Source organism: Vicugna pacos, chromosome 31, assembly GCF_048564905.1.
Source record: "Vicugna pacos chromosome 31, VicPac4, whole genome shotgun sequence".
In the NCBI taxonomy this organism is placed as follows: Eukaryota; Metazoa; Chordata; class Mammalia; order Artiodactyla; family Camelidae; genus Vicugna; species Vicugna pacos.
The window spans coordinates 22,879,228-22,902,103 of NC_133017.1; the positions used below are offsets into that span (position 1 = coordinate 22,879,228).

General features: G+C 49.1%; 1 protein-coding gene and 1 long non-coding RNA gene across 6 annotated transcripts in view; both read left to right on the forward strand.

Moving 5' to 3' along the window:
* SLC18A1 (solute carrier family 18 member A1) overlaps window positions 1-11,809 on the forward strand; it is a 35,018-nt gene extending 23,209 nt beyond the window's left edge. For 3 of the 5 annotated variants that reach the window (XM_072952625.1, XM_015238227.3, XM_072952626.1), the window contains 6 exons: window positions 3,563-3,641; window positions 4,864-4,915; window positions 7,446-7,509; window positions 7,784-7,903; window positions 8,122-8,255; window positions 9,027-10,207. In XM_072952625.1, coding sequence (XP_072808726.1) covers window positions 3,563-3,641; window positions 4,864-4,915; window positions 7,446-7,509; window positions 7,784-7,903; window positions 8,122-8,255; window positions 9,027-9,125 — 548 coding nt within the window. In that variant the 3' untranslated portion in view covers window positions 9,126-10,207. Of the gene's footprint in view, window positions 1-3,562; window positions 3,642-4,863; window positions 4,916-7,445; window positions 7,510-7,783; window positions 7,904-8,121; window positions 8,256-9,026; window positions 10,208-11,158 lie in introns of those variants that run through there. The other 2 variants (XM_072952628.1, XM_072952627.1) reach the window with 2 other exon arrangements.
* Window positions 11,810-13,402: 1,593 nt separating this feature from the next.
* On the forward strand, window positions 13,403-22,365 carry LOC140690576 (uncharacterized). Its single transcript, XR_012065882.1, has 3 exons — window positions 13,403-13,553; window positions 21,796-21,875; window positions 22,299-22,365. It is a non-coding gene; the product is annotated as an uncharacterized lncRNA (long non-coding RNA).
* Window positions 22,366-22,876: the final 511 nt, after the last annotated feature.

A 22,876-nucleotide genomic window follows, 5' to 3' on the forward strand; every position in this document is an offset into this window, starting at 1 on the left:
CGCTTCACCGCCGGCCCGTGGCAGAGGATATTAAAAGCAAACAAAACATCAAGCCAGTAACTGCGGAGTTGTTGACTCTGGGTTTAATCATATTTGTCACGACAGTTTCTATGAGACAGCGCTGCTTCCTGTCTGGGCAGAGAGGCAGGTGAGACCCAGGGACGCTCACACGGCCGATTCCACGCAGCCCCACAAGCCAGAGCCGTCTGTGCTGCCTCGCTGTTGGCGTGGGGGGTGGAAACACCCACAGTTGCAGGGAGACATCTGGGTTCAAGTCCTAACCCTGTTTGTCGCTGGTTGTGATGCTAATAGTTAAGACTGATGCTCAGAGGGCCCTCATTTTGTGCCCCGCGCCTTGCAGAATGGCCAATCTGCATTATCTCAGTTAAGCCTTACAACCAACTTTAAGAAATTATTGGAATAATTATTATCCCCATGTTTCAGAGACGTCTTCATCGGCCCCAGTGTCCCATTGCCCCTCGCAAGTCCCGGGCCTCGCGGGAGTCCCTGTCGTCGACACGTGTCCCTGCGCACTCAGCCTCTCCTCTGAGCTCTTCTTTCATCTTCTCGCCCCAAGACCTGGATGTTTCCTGAGAACTCCACTTTCCCACAGCCCCACTGCTTCTGAACCATTTCTTCTTCATTCTCCTTCAGAGACCCCGATTCCCTTGAAGACTTTGTCCTTAGATTACACCACCCCAGCACTCTTCGTTGTAATCATCTGGTCACCCCTTCATCACCCCCCCCCCATTCATTAAAGCCGTCAACACCTGCCCCATATTCTTTTCACCTTTGCTTCTGTCACCATTTTTTGGTAACTTCAGCATCCTGGTGGATAACCCTACCAACGTCTTACCCTGTTCCTTAATCTTTTCCCCCTCTCCACCTTGACCAGTTGAACCTTTGTATAATACTGACCTTGATATCACCATTAATTGTAACAACTCTGAAATTTCAATTCCAAGCAGTCCCGCGATCACCTGACACGTTCCCTGCTCAGGTGTTCTCCGAGCCCTGTATTAACATTTTGGCCACACTGAGGTCACCAGTCCATTCGGTTCTTCCTCTATTTCCATCACGACTCAGGCCCCTCACTTTGGGTTACTCAGCTTGGATTCCATCACGCTGAATCCAAGTCCATTCTTGAAGTCCCTCCTTGGAAAGCCTTGTGAATTCCCATGCCCCACCCGCTCTCCCTCTGGGGTCGTCACCTCGGAAGCCTTAACTCTGGTAAGTCTACACCTGAGCGGTGAAGACACACGCTGGGCTGTTGGTCTCGCCAGATATTTATGGCCACAAATCTAAAGTGGGTTTTCACGCTGTCCAACAGTCTTTCTTGAAGTTCCTAGATTTGTTCTTCCCAGTTTCCAAAATGATTATTTTACCCTTTTCCACTCAGACCTCCTACACACCCTCATCCCTTGCTCATCATACTCAACTCACAGCCATTGAGAAAATAGAAGCAGTGAGAAGGGAACACGCACGTTCTCATCACGAACTTTACTCCCTTCCCTGGACCTCTGCCCACATGCACTGCCTTCTCTTTATGGCTGAAGCAGCCCAGCTCTGTCAGAGGCCAAACTTCTTCTCTGTTTTTCTTTTTTTTTCCCCTCTGGATTCTCTCTCCTCTCGTCTACTTCGTAGGCTGCTCCTTATCAGCCTCCTCTTTGGTTAACTTTTAAAGGGAGGAGTCCCTGACATCTCAGATCTTAGATATCTTATCCTGCCTCTGTTCTTTCATGGGTGATTCCAGTCATTCCCGTGGCTTTAAGAACCGTGTGTAAACCTATTAGTCGAACCCTTATATCTGGGGTGAGGATCTCTCCTCGGAACCCTAGGCGTGTACACTCAACTGCCAGACATCTCCAGTTGGACATCTAAGAAGCATTTCAAACCTTTCATGTCACCACCCCGCCCCAGTTTCTTCCTCTGTCTCCAGCGACCCAATTAAGACAAAAAGGAGTCACCCTTGATTTCTCTTTCCCCCACTCCCACTATGCCCACACCCCATCCAGCAGAAAAGTCCACTGACCCCACCTCCAAAAATCTATTTTATTCACTTCTGTCCATCCTGACTTTTTTTTTTTTAAATGTTTTCGGGGGAGGCAATTCGGTTTATTTATTTATTTATCTTAATGGAGGTGCTGGGGATTGAACCGAGGACCTCGTGCACGCTAAGCAGGTGCTCTACCACTGAGCTGTCCCCTCGCCCCTCTCCATCCTGACTTCCAGACTAGGCACTGCCACGTTTCTCCTGGGATCTGCACATAGTCGTCTGGCTTCCACTCCTGTCCTGTGAACCCATTTTTCTAACCACAACCAGCGGAATTTAGGAAATAAATATACATGGAAGCGTCATGCCCTCCAAAACTTCCCATTGCACTTGGAGTAAGTTCTAAATTCCAGGCCTGGGGGTTCTGTCACCTCCACTCTGTTCATTGCGCTTCAGCCACACAGACCTCTTTTCTATTTCTAGAACAGACCAAGTGGTTTCTTCTTTGAGGCCTTTGTATTTGTATTAGGTGTTCTTTGTTTGTTTTTCTCGCTTAAGATGTTCTGTTTCGGTTATTCAGGTCTCAGCTTAAGTGTCACCTCCTCAAAGGAGCCTTCCCCTTCCCGACCCCCTAAATCGAAGTTTGCCCTTATTCCTGGTCACTCTTTCACATCGACCTGTTAAATTTTCTTCCCAGAACGTGTCATTTGTCAAAATTATCTTCTTCATCTCCTTGTTTACTTGTTTATTGTCTGTCTCCCTCCCTTGGAATGTAAGCCCCCTGAAAGCGAGGGTTCGTCTGCCTTACTCACCCTAGAGTACCTGGCACATAGTGAAAGCTCGTTAAAAATACTAAATGAATGAAGAAATGAACGAACAAATGAATGAGACTCAGAGAGCGTAAGTTGCCTGTGGTCACAGAGCTAACCAGTGGCCAAGCCACAGTTGGAACCCAGCACCGTGTGGCTCCGAAGCCCATGTTCCAGAGCACTTTACTGTCACACACACACACACACACAAAAACCCCAGCGTGACAAGGGTTTCAGTTTACAAAATCCATTTGCATACGTTATCTGATTTGCTCCTTGGTGTAATCTGATGTGACAGAATCGCAGCTTTGTTTTTCCCAGATGTGGAAACCAAAGCTCAGAGAGGTTTGGTGACTCATCCAAGGTCCCTGTCAGGGCAATAGGAGGGCAGGTAAATAGCAGAGCGGGGATTCCACTTCCCAGGAGATATGAAGGCCTTTCTCTAAAGCTCAGGTTCTCATGCTGACAGTCAAGGGGACTTTACACCTGAGAATGGCCCGTGAAAGCCCTTCATCGGGAAGTCCAGGTGGGCGGGTGGAAGGACATTAAATGTGCTGAAGTTGAACAGGGCCTCGCTCCTGAGGGAAGCAGAGGTGTGGAGCCTTGTGCCGTCTGCTCCGGGTTTGCACAAAGAATCTCCAGCCCACTAAGTGGTTTGGGAGCCCTGAAGGTAGCAGGGGGACCTCGCTATCTTGTAAGGAACAAGGTGTTTTAGAGTAACCGGGCATGTGCTAAGGTCAGGACCTGTGTCTTTCTGCAGGTTTAGCTTTCCTGCCGGCCAGTGTGTCCTACCTCATTGGCACCAACCTCTTTGGCGTGTTGGCCAACAGGATGGGTCGGTATGTAGCCTGGGGATGTGGGAGGAGTAATAGGAATGTCAGCGGGGAGAGACTTGAGATTTTCCCTGCACCTGGGATGATGAATAGCTTCTCTGAGACTGAAAACTTAGGACAAATACACACAGATCAAAACTGCCCACTGGGGGAAAAAAGTGAATGAAGGGCCACAAATGGCAAAACATCCTTCTTTCTTAAGGGTGAGCTGTGTTCCATTACACATGCACGCTGCATCTTCTTTATCCATTCATCTATTGATGTGCACTTAGGATGCTTCCGTATCTTGGCAATTATAAATAATGCTGCTGTCAATAGCGGGGTGTATGTATCTTTTTGAATTAATCTTATTTTGTGGTTGGCTTTATTCCTTCGATAACTATATACGTTTAAAAAGCTAAAGTGCTAAACGTTCTTAGAGACAATGAACTGTACATAGATGTAAATTTTAAAAATATGTGCAGTCTACAGTGTATATGTATTTACATGCAATACATTGTATGTGTGCAGCCAAACTGTAACAATTCTACCTAATAAAACTGAAAAATGAAAAAAAAAATGCCTACTGGCGGAATGGGGTGGGTAGGTCACGGGGACTGTATGGAGAAAGGATGGGCCAAAGCTGGCTGCTGTAGAAGAGACAGTGAATACACGAGGGACAGCCTTTACTTTCCAGGTGTTTGTGGTCCAGTTGAAGAGGTAAAGTAACTCCACAGGGAACAGGTATGTGGTTGTCAAACCGTGTTCTGTGGGGCCCCAGGGAGCTCTACAGTGGTGCCTCAGAGGCCACCAAGTGGGAAGGGTTTGGGGCTGAGAGGTATGTGTCTGGATTCTGTTCCCCCACAACAGGGAAAACAGCCTTAATTTTATTTTTGGAGTTCAGCATAAGGATTTTAAAAATAAGGTTAAAAGCCACTGCCACGGGAAATCAGAGAAGGGAAGAATTTGGTGTATTTTAAGTTTGAGGGTTTTTCTCAAAGGGGCAGGTATTTTCTGAGGTAACTGATTCCTCTTCTAAGGGGAGGAAGGCTTGCCCCATTGCTCCTCGTCTGTCTCCTACTGTGGGAAAAAGGAAGAGATGAGGGGCAGGGAGCGGGCAGGGAGAGGGCTGACCTGGGTTCAGACTGGCCGTGCAGAGATGCATTGATCTTCGCATCTCCCGGGGGTTCCTGGGATCGGGGTGGTGGGACTGGCCAGTGTGCTGATGGTGTCGGCTCTTTTCTTCCAGGTGGCTGTGTGCCCTGATTGGGATGGTGGTAGTAGGTACCAGCTTGCTTTGTGTAAGTATAATAAGGTCTAGTTGAGAGGGGGATGGAGAGAGAGACCCAGACATTTAAAGGCCCCTTTCCTTTGAAATGACGAGAGGATTGACTTGGCAAGAGCCATCAGAAATTCCGTCTCTGTGTCGGCAGGAATTTTAGCACCAGGGGAGATGCCGCCTGCCATCCCATTGAAAGGCGGTAGGAAAGGAGAGGGCGAGGGCAGTGGGACAGCTGGAGACAGAGGTCTGAGGCTTTATATGGGGGCACACGAAGCAATATATGTTGGTGTCTGTTTCTGGGGTCAGGAAAATGGTGCATTTCATGCCTTCATTTACTCAGCCCACCCTGCCAGGACCCCATAAGTCAGCAGGGGAGCCATCATCTGTGCCTCAGTCTTCCGCCCCAAAATGTTTGGTAGAAGAAGAAGAAAGAAGGACCTTTCCATTTCCAGGAGGCCCCTCTCTAAGCCTTCATTTTCTCCTCTCCAGCACGGGCATCATACACACGCTTGCCTCCCAGGCTCGAGGCAGAGGAGCATGGCTGTAAGGCACTGGACACCTGCTCAGGAAAGGCTGGAGGTCCTGATGCAGCCCTGGAGCTCTGGGTTCACTCCCAGCTTTGCCACCTGCTGCCCATATGACTCTGAGCCCGTCACGTTCCCTCCTTTTGCTCAGCGTCCCCATCAGTGTAGAGAGGGTTCTGTTAGCACCTCCCAGGGTCACCCCCGTAAACTGCAGCAGCGTCTGGCGCATACTGAGCCCCCTGTGAATGTTAACCAGCACTAGTGGTAAAATATATATACCCCTTGAGGATTTTTTTTTTAATTGAATTATAGTCTGTTACAACAGGTCAATTTCTGGTGTGCAGCACAATGTCCCAGCCACGCATATACATACATATATTTGTTTTCATATTCTTTTTCATTAAAGGTTATTACAAGATACTGAATATAGTTCCCTGTGCTAAACAGAAGAATTTTGTGTTTTATCTATTTTTATATATAGTGGCTAACATTTGCAAATCTCAAGCTCCCAAATTTATCCCTTGCCACCTTCTTTCCCCTGGTGACCAGAAGATTGTTTATTATGTCTGCAAATCTGTTTCTGTTTTGGACATGAGTTCATTACTGCCCTCTTTTTTCTTTTTCTTTTTTTTTTTTAGATTCCACATACGAGTGATATCATATAGTATTTTTCTTTCTCCTTCTGGCTTACTTCACTTAGAATGACAATTCTCCAGGAACATCCATGTTGCTGCGAATGGCATTATTTTATTACTTGTTTATGGCTGAGTAGTATTCCATTATATAAATATACCACAGCTTCTTTAGTGAGTCATTTGTCGATGGACATTTAGTTTGCTTCCATGTCTTGGCTGTTGTAAATAGTGCTGCTATGAACACTGGGGTGCCTGGTACAATGAGGTATCACCTCATCCCAGTCAGAATGGCCATCATTAAAAAGTCCATGAACAATAAATGCTAGAGAAGTTGTGGAGAAAAGGGAACCCTCCTACACTGCTGGTGGGAATGTAGTTTAGTGCAGCCATTACGGAAAGCAGTATGGAGATTTCTCAAAAAAACTAAAAATGGACTTACCATATGACCCAGCAATCCTTCTCCTGGGCATATATCTGGAGGATTCACCTCTAACATTGTTTTTAGCCACTAACCTCTAAATAGTATGTTAAACCTCTGAAGGGTGAGAGTATGCTGGTGTAGCAGGTCTGGGTGGCAGATGCCCAGGGAAAGAGGTAAGGAACCAGCCGAAGAGAAGACAGCTTCACTGGGGGATGGAGAGGGCAAGAGGGTGAGTTTCACAAGCTTGCTGATGTGGCAACGCAAAGTGCGCCTCCTGCCCCCCTGGCGGGTGGGAAACTGGTTGTTGGTGTCCCCTTTCTGTCGTCTTGCTCCACTGACTCCCAAGTTAGGGGTTGAGGAAGACCTCTGGGTGCCGTGGCTAATGGGAGAGAGAGGAAACTCCGCCCCGTGAAGGATGAGGGCAGAAGTGTGCGTCTGGGTGGAGGCGGGTAGAGGAAGGGGAGGAAGAGTCCGTGCAACAGAAAAGGGCCATTGTTACGGTTTAATAGAGTCACAGCTGAGGTTCGCACTTGACCTCATGCTCTGTGACTCTGAATGCAGCCTTTCACTCAAACGGGACCAATCTAGTTTTCATATCTTTAAAGTGGAAGTAAAGATTGTTTTTCATCAGGAGGTACAAGAATCCAAATAGGTAAAGTAGGTGGCACGTAGCACGTGGTTAATAAGTGCATTTTGCCGGGGGTGGGGTATAGCTCCGTGGTAGAGCAGGTGCCTGCCATGCATGAGGTCATGGGTTCCATCCCCAGTGCATCTGTTAAATAAAAAATAACAATAATAAGTAAAATAAATAAACCTAATTGCCTTCCCCCAACAAAAAACAAACAAAAAAAAATTAGGAAAGATAAACAAAATTTTCAAAATGCAGTTCATTGGAAAAATGCTTTGTTTTGTGCTGCTCCACCTGACCCAGCGGGACCCCTGATAACCCTTCCTCCTTCCCTGCTGCAGGTTCCTCTCGCTCATAATATTTTTGGTCTCATTGGCCCCAATGCAGGGCTTGGCTTTTCCATAGGTAAGGAGTACCCTTCAAGGAGACTAGAAGCCCCTGAATGTTGGCGTGGGGTCAGGTCAGAGGGGGCATATGGAGAGGCAGAAGGAGCAATGAGGAGGGCGGCTGGCAGGGATGTGGAGGGATGGGACCACAGCTCCTGCTGGGAGTGGGTGTCAGTGCTGAGGGCACCAGGCAGAGGCAGTGGACTAAAGGGAGGAGTGGGGAGGCTGCCGCAGACGGGGAGGGGGGGCTGTGGGCAAAGCTGACAGACGGTGTCCTTTTGCCCTGATCACAGGCATGGTGGATTCCTCCATGATGCCCATCATGGGACACCTGGTGGACCTGCGCCACGCCCCCGTGTATGGGAGCGTCTACGCCATCGCCGACGTGGCTTTTTGCATGGGCTTTGCTATAGGTATGTTGGTGGAGGGAGCTGAGCACCAGGACCTGGCCTCCCACCCTCCCTTACGTGCTGTTCCCCAGCAGGAAGTAGAGCCAAGAGGCTTCCCCTCCTAGAGTTCTGGAGCTGTTTGACCCTGGAACATCCTGTGGGTCACCTGCTGCCCGTAGCGTGGGGTCTTCCCTGGGATCAAGGCTCCATAAATACTTGTAGATTTGATCTGTTCCTCACAGGTCCATCCACCGGGGGTGCCATTGTGCGGGCCATTGGCTTCCCCTGGCTCATGGTCATCATCGGGGTCACCAACATCATCTACGCTCCTCTCTGCTGCTACCTGAGGAGCCCCCCAGCCAAGGAGGAGAAGCTTGTAAGGGGCTCTGACCACTGCTCTTCATGTCTCTCTCATTCCTTTTTATCCTGTGCTCTGATTCCCTCCCTCTTTGATGGGCTCTCTGCTTTGTTTTCTGATGCCCCTTTCATCTCTGTCTATCCCTCGTGCCCTTCCGTATCTTCCCTTCTCTGCACACCCACCTGCCCTCTTACAATGGTCACTTAGGATGGGACCTAAGTACAGAAGGAAAATGGTACGTTTGTAAAGCGTTGGGATCAGGGACCAGCAGAGGCGTCCTGTGCTTGCTGTCGTGACCAGCACAGTGTAAATTCCCAAATCGTCCCCAGCGGTCCCCGTGGGCAGAGTTCCGGGGACACATTCATTCATTCAGTAACATCTGTATGATCCTTACCGGGTCCTTTCTTAAAGTGCAAGCACCCCGGGGGGAGGGGAGCACAACATATGATTTTAGTTAATAAGATACTTTCCTCTTATCACAGCACAAGTCCCCGGAGGGTCTGGGAGGGCTGGGGCGGAGGTGGAGGGAGGTGGAGGCTGCTTAAAGGAACCACAGGAGACGGGAGGGTCTGATGCCCATTTCAGCTCCCTGCTGTTAAGAGTCTATTGAAAGCATCTCAGATGACGTCTCATCTGGGGTGGCTACCCCTCAATGCCTTGGGAGGGGGGCTGTGCCCACACATGAAGCAGAAAGAGGGCCCTCTGAGCAACACTAGACCTGGATGAGCAGATTGCGGGAGGGAATGGGGAAAGATGTGTGGTGATTTCTCCTCCTGCCTCTCGCTGCAGGCAATTCTGGGCCAGGACTGCCCCATGGAGACCCGGACGTATGCGGCCCAGAGGCCCGCGAGGGAGTTCCCCCTGGGGGAGGACAGTGATGAGGAGTAGCAGCAGACACTGGTCACAGGAGGCTCAGACTTCAGCGACCGCCTCTTTCTCTGGAGCCAGATGACCGGGGGCTTCCCTGCTCTGGCCCCTGGCTGTCCCTTCCCTCCGCTCCCACGGGCGCTGTTCTCCGGTTCTCTTCTCACCTGTGGAGCCCGGAGCTCCCCGTCTAAGCCTCGATCCTTTGTGGGAGGACGGAGGGCTGCCTCCTCCATCCTCCTTGAGGCTGGAACGGGTTCCGCGAGGGGTGACTCACTTCCTGGAGGCGGCAGTGAGCACAGTGTTCCCTGGACCCGGGGGCGGGGGGGGGGGGGGTGGCGGACCAGCCGCGCTCCGTCTGTTATCTGATTTCCTTTGGCCCCTTCCCAACAGACCACAGGAGTTTTATTCTCTCCTCCTCGGTGTGGTCCTCCTCCCTGAGTTGTCCCTGATGAGTTGAGGATGTGTCCTCAACATTGTATTGCCACCAAATCGCCAATTTGGGGACTGTCCGGGCTGGTTTTTACAAACTGAGTGTTTGTGGTTTGGGTTGATCTGTGGCCACACCTGCAGCTGCTCGAGTGAGTCTGCCCTCAGGGAAAGGAGGGCGTCTGTCTTCTTTATCACCAAGTGCAAAGGGAAAGAGCCAGTTTCTTTTATGCCTGCGTTATGACATTCTCATGACTTCCCCTGCGGGTTTCTACCTTCCCTTAAATTTCCTAGATTCTTAGAAGTAAATGTAGGAAGACAGAAAACTCAATTAACGCCAGGATTGTATGGGAGGAAACGTAAAGCCACTGCCCCGAAATCCCTTCCAGCTGTGGCTTTCCTAATTTGAGGATTAAAATCAATGAGACAGTTGTTCACAGTTGCTGACGAGTAAGTTATTCCCTGACTCAGACATGGCAAGCTGGTTGCTGTTCTGCAGCAAAAGAGAGTGTGTGGGCACATACGGTATGTACTATACGTATTTTGATATTTTGTTCCCTTTTTGAAATAGCTGCTAAGAGATGGAGTTTCAAAGAGATGGAAGACAAGGCACCCAGCCTTCTGACTAGCTTGGGGCAAACTGGATGTACACCGAATAAAAATGCTTGATACTGTGAGTTTGTGTCACTGTGTTCAGATAAAAAGAGGCAGGGACGCTCATGGTCTGGGTGGGGGTAATGGTGGAGATGGAGGCAGAGGTAGGGGTGGGAAGACCCATGGGCACAGGCTGTGGGGTGCCTGGGTGTTAGACTGGGGGGTTTAGACCTCACTCTGGAGTGATGCCTGGCTCTGACGATTGCTCTGCTCTGTACGAGGTCAGTGGGTCCAGAACAAGCCCTGAATCTTCAGAGCACGTTCCAGCTGAACCTTAGTGAGTTCTTATCACTTGCACAACGGACGTCTGATTTATGGATATGCTTTTAAGGGGTTCGCATTCACTCGATGGTACCTGAGTTGCAAAAACCAATGTACTATGTCATCATTTCTCAGGATGACCCTGTCTTAGATTCTGAAGGAGCTCAAAGTAAAAATTAGGAGACAATTTGTCATAATGTATCAGCTGTCACGACAAATTTAGACTGAGCGCTGTGACTCCTGTACAGGGTGGGAGTGGGGTGGGGTGAGACGTGCAGGGGTCACGAGCACTGACTACAGCTCACTGAGGATCCACACGCCCACGTGGAGGGGGATTTACGATAAAAGACAAGCTCGTTACAGAAACTGCTGTTCACACATTAAAAAAAAAAAAACTAGGAAAGGTTTTTTAAAGGAATAACTCATCTTTAACTTGCTGGTTATTGTTTGAGCAATTTAAAACATACATTTAAGGAGAAACAGTGGATATAATTTATTCAGACTTTCAAAATAGTGTTGACAAGTCAACACTACGATGCAAAGTAAGTTAGGATGCGTTTTTTATTACAGATTGGAAATAGGTCATAAACATAACCTATGTATGGAAAGTTATAAAAAAAATAGAATCTTATAAAAATAGAAAATGAATTAGTCTTTATTCATGGCTTTACAAATGATTTGAAGAATTCATGGTAAACTTCTTACGTTTACAGGTGACACTAAGTTCTTCTAAAAATGGAAATACCAACCCAGCAAAAATGAGCCACAAGAAGTTTTTGTTTTGCTTCGTTTTTTATAAAAGCAACATAAAATGCCAGACGGCCTCCCCCATGGAAAGGTTGAAGACATGCATTTTCCCCTTATGAAAGGGGGGCGCTGCAGACACAATACACATTATTTGCAGGATGACAGCCTCTTACCGATGAGATGCAACAAAGGAGACAGTGGAACTCATGAGCTGCTGTGCTCCATCGACCAGAAAAGTATTGGGCATCCTCAGAGCTGGGAACAAAGCGGAAGACACTTGATTTCCAAAGCACAAAAGCTAGGGTGGGAGGCAGAGCACTGCAAATTAAGGCAATAACCGTGGAGTTGTGGAGGACACAGAGAGGGCACATGAGATGATGGATGAGCGGTGGGGAGAGAGACAGGAAGGTTCTTGTAGGGAGGGACCCAAACTCAAGGAGATGTGATTAAAGTAACCAGAACCTTAAAGCAAGGCCACTGGGTCTCAGAACACTTCCACAAAGGGCTGCTCCCAAAGGAATATTGTCTCCCACTGTGTTGTCTGACCTACGGAGTTCATTGCTCCAAGATGGAGCCCTAACTAACTAACTAACTAACTAAATTTTCTAAGAAAATTATTCCTGAGGCAGCTCTGTAATGTTTGTGTAAGTCTGTCCCCTGGAGTTGACAAGAAGAAAGGGCAATGCGGTCCTTGCACACGGCATCCCCGGGTCCCGCTGGATGGGACGTGCCCGAGTCTCTCTGTCGTCTCTGATACCTGTCTGTCCTCCACCTGCAGCCTGAGCTTCACGGGCGATGCACCACGGTTGCTGTGTCAGCAGCTCAGTCCTGCTGGGTTCACCCAGCAATCTTGTCTAGAGGAGGAGAAACTGGAACAAGGGAGGCCCGGAGCCCGGTGGCTTCGGCACACAGCGTTCTCCCCCCTTGCTGCGAGGGAAGAATGCTGGGGTCACAGGGGGACAGAAGGACCACAGCAAGAGTAAACAGACCTGGGGGAGGGTATAGCTCAGGGGTAGAGCACGTGCTTGGCATGTGCAAGGTCCTGGGTTCAATCCCCAGTACCTCTGTTAAGCAAACAAACACACAAACACATAAACCTAATCACACCCCCAGAACAAAACAAAACAACAGACTTCATCCTAGTTTAGCTCTGCCTCTGACCAGCTGTGTGTCCTGGGACAGTTCACGTCACATCTCTGGGCTTCAGCATCACCCCTCGTGGACCTGGCTTTCTGTGGTTGCATCCCACCCCCGGCCCATGTGGGGGCAGCCTTCAGTGAGTGCCAGGCGCAGGGCCTGTGTGAAGAGCCTGAGTCAAGGATGAGAAGTCCATCCAATGCTCCAGCAGGACCTCGGAAATACAAATGTGACTTGAGGTTCGATTTCCTGGAAGTTTGTATTCAGGAAATTATTGGAAATAAGATGTGTTCCTTCTTCTTCCTCCTCCTCCTCCTCCTTCCCCTTCCCTTTTCCCTCTTTGTTCTTCTGGAGGGCGAAGAACACAGCGTAAGCAGAGACAAGAGAAATGATAAAGATCTGTTTGCATTTATTCTCCGGACTGAGTCATCATACGCTCTCCTGAAGTCACAAGGGAGAACATTGAGGTCACTGGGTTGAATCTTGCTGGTTTTGGTTACTCAGACTTGTGGCCCAGGTCAGCAACTGATGACTCTTCCTGAAAGGAGAATTGTAAGATCCCAGGTGTGCTGAGAGGCACAGCCAGACAGGGTGCCGGTCACAGCAGGTTGCTGAGCAAACCTTCATAGGAAAGCAGGAAGCCCTGTGTGTGCAGGTGGCCTGGCCTCACCCTGGGGCTACCATGGAACCAGTCACGGAGGGTCGGAGATCTGGGGACAGGGCAGCCGTCTTCCAGAGCGAAGCAGGTGGCCCCACTCCACTCCCCAGAAACAGCGTGACAGCGGACATTTCCTGGCTTGCAACACTAATGCAATAATGGTAAATGAACCAGGAGTGCACTTCATAAATCCCCAAGTCGCGTCCAAGCGCCACTCTGTACTATCAGTTGGTCCAGCTCTCGTACCTCGTAGAAGGGGAGACGGAGGTCGACAGAGGGACGTTCGGGACAAGCTGGGAGCAGAGTTCAGTCTGTGCGCCTGTTTTCACGCCTCACGTTGGCGGCGGCAGCCTGCAGCCAAGCCCCTTACTTCTGCAGCTGGCCTGACGGCTCCCGCTTTCCAGAAATCGCGGTGGCAGCGAACCTCGCGCATCCCGCTCCACTCTGGCTGCCCCTCGGTCCGTCTGGACCTCTGGCCCCTGCCACTCTGAGCCGAGGGGGTTTCTGGCGGAAATCGCTCCCACCCACTCCCCAGTGGGCGCCCCTTTCTCCTGGCTGCATCACAGGTTAGTCTGCCTTCGCTCTATCTCCTCGCATCAGTATCAGCAGAAATTCCTCAGTCCCCGCAGGTGGATGTCTGGTCTCGTAGGTTCTGGGACTGATACTGGCCATTTAACGGGCCCTCAGGAGGTGGGGGGGGGGGTGGGGGGGGAGGTGGGGGGGGGTGGGCGGAGTTAAAAACACTTAGATCACGATCTTGACTCCAGTTCTGATCCCCCCCACCTCCACAGCAGTTTTCCTTCTTTCATTTTTCCCCTTTCCTTTCCTTTCTCTTTTCTTCTCCCATTTCTCCTCCCCTACTTCTCTTTCCTCCCCTCTTCTCCCTCTTTAAAAATTATGTATGTAATACATGCAGTAAAGGGTATTAATAAGGGTATGTTGGATAATTTATCTATGTGTGTGTAACCACCACTCAGACAAAAATACAGAGCGCGTCCATCAGCCCCGCCGATGCCCAGCCCCCACCCAAAGGTAAATAATATTCTGACTTCTCTCCTCATCATTTGTTTTTGCCTGTTCTTGAACATATAGATTTCTCCATTGACTCAGATTTCACTTTATTTTTCTCATTACGATTTTATAATTTTTTAAGTAAATTTCCTTTTTATAAAAAAACACCTTTATTGTGGTATGGTTTGGTAGACTACACATATTTCAGATGTACAATTTGATGGATTTTGATAGACGTATATACACTCATGAAGTCACCACCCCAGTCAAGACAGCCAACATTTCCCTCACTCCCCAAGAGGTGCAGTAAATTTCCTTTTTTAAACTGAAGTATAATTGATTTAAAATGTTATAACAGTTTCAGGTCTACAACATGGTGGTTCAGTATTTTTATAGAGTATCCGCCATTCAAAGTTATTGCAAAAGAATAACTATGTTCCCCTGTGCTGTACAGTATTTCCCTGTTGCTTATTTTTTTATACATAGTAGTTTGTACCTCTTAATCCCTTACCCCTGTCTTGCCCCTCCCCTTTCAAGTAGATTTCTTTACGGGAAATCTGTGACACGTTGGTCCTTTCGCATACAGCATCTTGCTTCATCTTCCTGGGTTCGACGTTACTGCCTCCACTTTGCAATCGAAAAAACCCCAAGGCTGAGAGCTTAAATAATCACCTTGAGCTCACAGAGTCACTTTCTCACATAACAAGCAGCAGAGCCCAGGTTTGAATTCAGGTTGATCTGCCCCCAGAGTCCGAGCTCTTTCCTCTGTGAACTCATATCTCAACTAACTCCTTCTGCTCATGAATAAAACTCAGTACAGGGCCCTTTTTCACAGCAGTGAGTTATTACCAAAGTTTGAATAGGCTGTTGAGACTTTTCTGCATATTTTGAGAAATATGCCGTCACCTTTATTTGCCCCCACTCTGCTTCTCCTTCCTCCCGAGAACCCCTACCAAATTGTGCCTCAGCTTCCGCAGTGAAAGTGGTCTCGGATTTCCAGTGTTTTTGACCGACTCGGACCATCAAAAGTAGCGGTCAATTCCCCATTCTTTCCAGAAGAGGGCAATAGAGTCCACACCAAATGGGTTAGATCCTGAACCGGTTAAGCTAAAGGAATCTGCCTAAAGCCAAATTCCGGTGAGACCTGATGCCCTTGACTTGCTGAGCAAGCTCCTATTTACGATGGGGCCTTTCTGCACCCACAATGTCACGTAAAGTTTACGCCCAATTCTAAGTGAGGTTGATTTTCTATCTTCCGGTCTCCCTTCCCCTTTGAGCTGCTCCACACAACCTTATCGTCTTCCCTTATCGCATCAGCCTGCCTGTCACTCACCCTGCTTCTGACCTCCTCCCAGGTCCGAAGTGAATGAGTGAGGATTCTATTTCCCTTGGGCTCTGTTGTTTTGGGGGAGGGGGGACTACATGTATTTATTTATATTTAGAGGAGGTGCTGGGGATTGAACCCAAGACCTCATGCTGGCTAAGCATATTATGCTCCACCACTTGAGCTACACCCTCCCCCCGTTCTTGGTCTCTGTTTTCTTCCAAAGACAGTCCTAGGAAGTTGGTTGTCAGTTTGACCTACATCTAAGTGCCTGCTAACGGCTGACTGCAGTCATGCAGCGAGCATGGTCTAATGCTCTGGTTAGCATCGGGCGTATCTACAAGAGAATTTTTCAAAATAAAAAAATTTTAAACTACAATTAAAAACAGCTGCCACTTAGGGCGGGAGCTCAGTGGTAGAGCACGTGCTTAGCATGCCTGAGGTCTGGGCTCAATCCCCAGGACCTCCATTAAAAAGAATTAAAATGCAACAGCTGGCACTTTCCATGCCTTTACTAAGTGCCAGGCACTGTTTAAGCCCAGGCGCCCTGAGGGGCACTGTGTGTCCCTGTGCAGCCGTGCACATGCAGATAAGTTCCAGACTCATAGTGCAGAGAGCCTGCAGGAGGGAGGGACCTCGGAGGACCAGCACGACCACCGAAGAGGTTAATCTCTGTGCCTTATTTACGAACAGCCTACTTTGGCGCCAAACCTGCCGTGTATCTGGGGGTAAGAGAGCCTCTGGAAGAAGGAATCCTCATTCACGCACTTTGGAGCTGGGAGGGTGAGTGAGAGGCTGCGGGCAGGCTGAAGTGATAAGGAAAGGTAAAGGTGTGGGCCAGACTCCTAACTTATCCCTCCCCTCCTCCCCCCTTGAAAACATGCTTGCTTTCTATGTCTGTGAGTCTGTTTCTGTTTTGTAAATAAGTTCACTTGTGCCATTTTTAATATGCCACATATAAGTGATATCATATGATATTTGTCTTTGACTAACCTCGCTTAGAATGAGAATCTCCAGGTCCATCCACGTTGCTGCAGATGGCATGATTTCATTCCTTTTTTATGGCTGAGTAGTATTCCATTGTATATATATCTTCTTTATCCAACCGTCTGTTGATGGACATTTAGGTTGCTTCCATGTCTTGGTTATTGTAAATAGTGCTGCGATGAACTTTGGTGGTGCATGTGTCTTTACCAGTTGGAGTCTATAAGACTAAATTGAGGACTAATTGAAGAAAAATCACATGAATGCCTTCCTGAGTAGCTTTGTTTGTGGGTAAGATTATGCCCTGTGAGTCTAACTTGGAATGTGATCTTACAGTTGATTACATTGCTTCACATAGTTTTTGTTCCACTGAAACATTTAATTCTTTACTGTTGGTCAGACTTGAGATGGTGCTCAATGCTTTGGCCATAGGAGATCATTAAAAGAGGTACGGGTCAGAGATTATTCATTAAGGGCCCTGCACACATTTTGTGGATATTAGAAACCTCAAAACTAATGAGTTCTGGTTTATTCTAAAATAACTATGCTATAGTGGGTATAGGCTTGGGCTTCAAAATCAAGGCCAGGTCTGGATCCCCTGGGGACCCAGCAGAGATGATGGCTTCACCTCACTGAATCCTTTTCCCCTGAGTGTAAGACTCATGTCTTTTGTGTCGGGCTGGCTCGGGGGACAGTGAGTGAGCAGGTCAGCTTGGCAGGGGCTGGGGGGGAGGGGGGTGCAGTGCAGTGAGGAGGGGACAACAGGACCGGAAAGGTGGCGTGGTCAGATGACAGAGGATGGTGGCCATCAGGCCAGGGTCTGTGACCAGTCTTCTGCAGGCACCAGAAATCGAAGAATTACAAGATGAAAGCACGGGGAAATGGGGAAATAGGCCTGGCTGTGCCACACAGAATGAACAGACAGGAAGAGCAGCAGGAAGGTCATGTCAGACTCCAGCCATCATCCGGGCACTTTCTTCCCCTTGCAGAGTGTTTGATGTCAAATTTCAGTCCAGTGTGAGGCACTGTCTGTCTGGGTGACTTTTATAAGCTCTATTTCTTGATTCCTGTCTGCTAGTGTCCCTCGCAGGGGCTGCTTGTGGCTCCTGTGGCTGTCCCGTGGCTTCTCTGTTCCCTTGACAGCCTTGTCTGTGCCTCTGGCCCCACATCCATGGCTTGGCTCTGCTGGCCTTAGGTCAAGGATGGTGACATCAGGTCAGGATCCCTTAGAGCCAGGTTATGCCCCCATGATAGGGCCTGGCCTGCCTTGATCTGTACTCTCATCACATACAAGTCGGATCAGACGCCATCTCAGGGCCAGCACCCAAGTGTGGCCAAAGCGAGCTCAGAAGTTTGGTTTTGGTCCCCGTGACCTGTGGTCATCTGCCCAGTGCATTCTAGCGGGGCCTGCGTGCCCTGGAGTCTCCTCCCCCCACAGCTCAAGCCTCCGGATCCCAGCTCTTCACTGCTGCCTTCATCCCTTTCCCAAGGGACAGCCAGGCCTTGCTCAACAAGCCATCTGGTGTATGTGGAAAGGGCTCCCAGCCTCAGGGTCCAAAGACCCAGCTGTCTGGGTTTTCTGCCTGGATGCTGGGGGTGCGACTAACATCTGCAGGGGGGCGAATAGGGTCACGTGTGGGAAGGCACGCTGAGCGCTCCCCGGATGCTAATGAACCTGTTGACGGACATGTCTTGGGCCCTGGGTGCTCTGGGAAGACTTCCCTCCTTTCCGGGACATCTTTGTAGGTTTAGCTGTGTCTTGTGGAGGCTGGATTTTATTTTTGTCTTTTTTGTGGGGGGTAATTAGATTTATTTATTTATTAACGGAGGTATTAGGACCTTGCGCATGCTAAGCAAGCGCTCTAGCGCTGAGCTGTGCCCTCCCGCCTCGGAGGCTGGAGTTTTAACCCAGACGAGGGACGACCATGGAAAGGCGGCGGCGGCCCCTGCACTGCGGCTTCTCAGCACCAGGTGGCGCTAACAGAGATGCAGGCATCCGGGCATCCTCGTCCGGCTTCAGGACACAAGGACCCGGAAGGAGGAACTCGGGCACGTTGGGAGGCTGAACTCATCACTCCAAACCCCTTGACTGGTCACAACAAGTCCAGCCCGGCAGAGGAACAAAATTAACATAGCATGTAAACTGTTTCTAACAGTGATCTTCTGTCTGCGGTTGCGAAGTCAGGACCCAAGGCACAGGGCCCCGCTCCGCGGCCGCACAGGCACCTCGTGCTTGTGTTTGTGCCCGGCCCTGCCCGGCGGGACTGAAGCAGAGGCTGTGAGTCACATGCACGCAACACCCAGCTGGAGTCCAACGCTCGTGTCTTGACCAAAGATGGCAAAGAGAATGTAGAGCTGAGAGCCAGCCTCTGCTCTCCGGTATCTTAAAATCCTGTGTGACCTGGGACAAATCGCACAACCTCTCTGGGCCTGTTTTCCCCATCCCCACAGTAAAGCAGGGCCTTCCACTTTCAACAAAGAATCACAGGCGCTCAGCTCTGGCGGAGGAGACCTGAGGGGGCTGGTTAAGCCAACCTCCCCACGCCTCCAACCTCCGTTCCAGCACAGCCAAGACAAAGGGTCCTGTCACTTTTGTTTCAGACCTCCTCTCCTGGGGACCTCACTCCCACCTGTGCAGCCCGTTCTGTTGTGCGACAGCTCTAACAGTTAGCAAGTTATTTCTTATCTCGGGAAGATTTAATATCCAGGGAGATCGAAGAAAGCCGGGCACCGGTCCAGGGAATCGGAATGCCCTGAGCTGGCATTCCTGTCTGTGCTGATGGCTCACGCCAAGGGGAGGAGACAGAGTGGCAGCTTCTGCTGTTCTCTCTGGCTCTATAATCGGCCAAGGCCAGCTGGCCCTCATCCTTGCCTTGTCTACACTGTTTCTTCAGACGGGAGTGAGTTTCCCCTCACACCGGATAGAAAGCCTCAAGATCTAGCTCAACTGTCTCCCGTGGAGGAGGGAAATCTTTCCCTTCTTTTCTTCTCGGTTCTTTGGCTGACTTAATAATGAAATTGATATAAGATAGAAAAACGGGAGAAAAACAAACTGAATTTCATATGTATGGGAGCCCATCAAAATGTGAGACTCAAAGAAGTGACCGAAGCAGGCAGCTTTTACACCTTTTCAACAAAGAAACAGTACATTTGTGAAAACTGACAAGGCAAAGAAGTTTGGGCTTGGGGTAGGAGCTGACAAGGTTTATTTAGACAGTCTTCTCAGCCCTAAATTCTCTGGCTCTACTGATACGAAGCCCTCCTGTTTTCCTGGTGCTCCCTGGGAGGTGCCTTTCCCATGGGCGAGCTCCCCCCTGCTTTCCGGGAGAACAAGGGGACGTTCAGAGGGTCCTTTCTGCACTGGCTGTTTCTCAAGTAACTTGAATTCAAAATGATCAATGTGCCAAAGTGGCAGGTTTGGGGAGTGGCATATTCTGTTCCTTTTCACACTTCTTCCATGAAGCCTTCTCTGATTTCTCCAGGCCGGGGACTGCTCTCTCTGCATTCCCTCTACACTGGGCACTTGCCTCAGTTACAGCAGGAGTACGTAATGTAACTGTCGTATTTTCACAAACCATCTTCCTCACTGGACTCCAAGCTCCTCCAGGCTGATTACTGGGTGTTCTAGCCAGCTTTGCACCCTTTGTCCCGGAACATAGTGTGTACTCAGTTAATATTTGTTGCTGTGACCCATCCACATAGAGACATAAAGATACACATATACTTCTTTTTATCCGAGTGTGCATAAGCTTTATATTTTTTGTACCCATTACTTTTTAAAAAATTAAAATATAGTCCGTTTACAATGCTGTGTCAGTTTCTGACGTACAGCATAATGTTTCAGTCGTATAGATACATACATATATTCCTTTTCATATTCTTTTCATTATAGGTGACAAGATATTGAATAGAGTTCCCTGTGCTCTGCAGTGGAAACTTGGTGTTTATCTATTTTATATATAATAGTTAGTATCTGCACATCCCAAACTTCTAATTTATCCCTTCCTACCCCCTTCCCCCCAGGTCACCATACACTTGTTTTCTTTCTTTTTTTATTTTTTACTTTATTATTTTTTTAAGGGGGGAGGTAATTAGGTTGGTTTGTTTGTTTATTTCACGGAGGCACTGGGGACTGAACCCAGGACCTCATGCCTGCTCAGCATGCACTCTACCACTGAGCTGTACCCTCTGCCCTCATAAGCTTATTTTCTATGTCTGAGTCTGTTTCTGTTTTGTAGATAAGTTCACTTGTATCTTTTTTTCTTTTTTTTTTTTTAGATTCTACATATGAATGATATCATATGGTATTTTTCTTTCTCTTTCTGGCTTACTTCACTTAGAATGCTGATCTCTAGGTCCATCCATGTTGCTGCAAATGGCATTATTTTATTCTTTTTTATGGCTGAGTAGTATTCCCTTGTATAAATATACCACAACTTCTTTATCCAGTCATCTGTCAGTGGGCATTTAGGTTGCTTCCATGTCTTGGCTATTGTAAACAGTGCTGCTATGAACACTGGGGAGCATGTATCTTTTCTGAAGACACACATATACTTCTTTCTCTTTTTTCTCCCTCCGTCCCCTCTTCCTCCCTCTTCCTGCTACAATCTCTTGCTTGTGGAGGACAGAGGGGGATGCCCTCAGAATGAACTGTAGTTGCAGGAGGAGGGCCATCCTCCACTGGTGGTTCAGAATTTCTCATAAAACTCCTTAAAAAGTATACATATTTTAAGCAGTGAGTAATAGCAACTTACAAAGAAAAGCAAGCTAAAAATGTAATTGTTTAAAAAGAACGTGGATTTCTAAGCAAAGGAAGTAAAGCTGTTGTTTAAATATCCCCTTCCTTACTTTCATCTCCCTGCGCCAGCCAATACATCTTTCTTCTGTAGCCCTTCAGTTAATTTCCATTGTGAATAAGAGATGGGCACACTGAGGTGTATCCTCCCCAGAGGTCTCCCAGGAAGTTGATTCAGGAGGTGGCAGGAGGGAAGGCCTGCCTTAGAAACCCTTCGCCCACGGCCCCTCTCTGTCCCACAGGTGTGTGCAGCCAGCTCTGTGAGGAATATTGTAATGCGTGTGATTTGCAGTAAACCAAGAGCAAAAGAGTCCTTCTTGCCAGTGTGTTGGGAGTTAATTTCCAGATTTAGCTTGAAGCTTTGGGGCCATAAAGAGCATACACCCCGTAGCTTCCAGCTCCTTTCTTGTTTCAGGGGAGCCCGGAGTGTTCTGTGGTAGTCTAGCCAGCAGGGGGCACCCCAACCTCCCCACAGCTCGGAAGACGCCCTGGGCGCCCTCAGAATCAGAGTGGGGAGCAGCCCTCCTCCTGCTAACAAGGCCCACGTTCTGCCGCCACCCTTCTGGGCTGGTGGGAGATTTTGAACTTCTCTGTCGCTCCAGTTAGGGGAATTGCACTAATCTCTGAGGCTCGGATGAGCAAGGCCGTCTACAAAGACATCTGGAACTAAGTTCTCGGCATCTTCTCTTTTCAGCATCGCTACACCAGGCACAGCCCGGTCCTCTGGTCCAGCCCGCGGATGCGCCCCGAGATTCAGCGTGAGGAGGAATGAAGGTAGCCACCCACAGGCGCGGTGGTCACTCTCCGGGCTTTGGTTAACGTCTTTGTTTGGCCTGAATCAAAGATTTTTCCTCTGTGCTTCTCAGAGCTCTGGGCGATCCCAGGAGATGGGTGGGCAAAGTCAGGGTTTCCCCCAAAATGGTCACCTAAAGTCCTGTTTCAACAAATGACTCTGCTGCTTATGGGAGAGGGTACAGCTCAGTGCCTGCTTAGCATGCACGAAGTCCTGGCTTCGATCCCCAGTACCATTAAAAAAAAAGAAAAGAAAAAAAATATGTATCTAACTGCCTCCCCACAAAAAATTAAAATTAAAAATTTTTAAATATAAAAGTTAAAAAAAAAGAAAGACACAAGGTTGGGAACCACCGCCCTGGACGGTATCCGGGCTCAGCCGTGGGCCTCATACTCTCCCCACAGGGACGGAGGAGGAAGCTGCAGGAACAGACGTTGCCCAGACCAGTTTGCTGGCCCTGGCAGAAACATGGCGCATCTTACCAGTGAGGGGATGTCCAGCCGCAGGGTGGCTGCCCCGGGGCACAGCGGGACCTGTACGGAGCAACGGCTGAAGCCGAGAGCCTCTCGGCAGGGTTTCAGGGAGCTGCCTGTAGGGAGGAGGGATCTCTGATCAATAGTCACACTGGGATGCAAATAACTGCACACAGCGTTGGGCCCTCCCTCTTCCGGGAGCTCTTGCATTTGAATGACAGAAATTTCGCTTCCTTTTGGATTTCTTGGCATACTGGTGAAAGCCGCGTTGAGAGGGGAAGGGGGTCCTGAGCCCACCGTGGGAAGCAGTGGGGAACACGCCTTCCTTCCACAAATACCTGTGAATGTCTGCAAATGCTTGCCCGTGTTAGGGGCCGGGGTTACAGAGGGTGACTGATCTGGCCCTCGAGGGGCTCTGGTTGGGGAGGGCTGGGTGCTCACATCCGCAGGCGGGGGCATTACCTTAAGTCAGCAAGTTAGGTGCTGTGACCACCCCAAGGCCCGAGGAT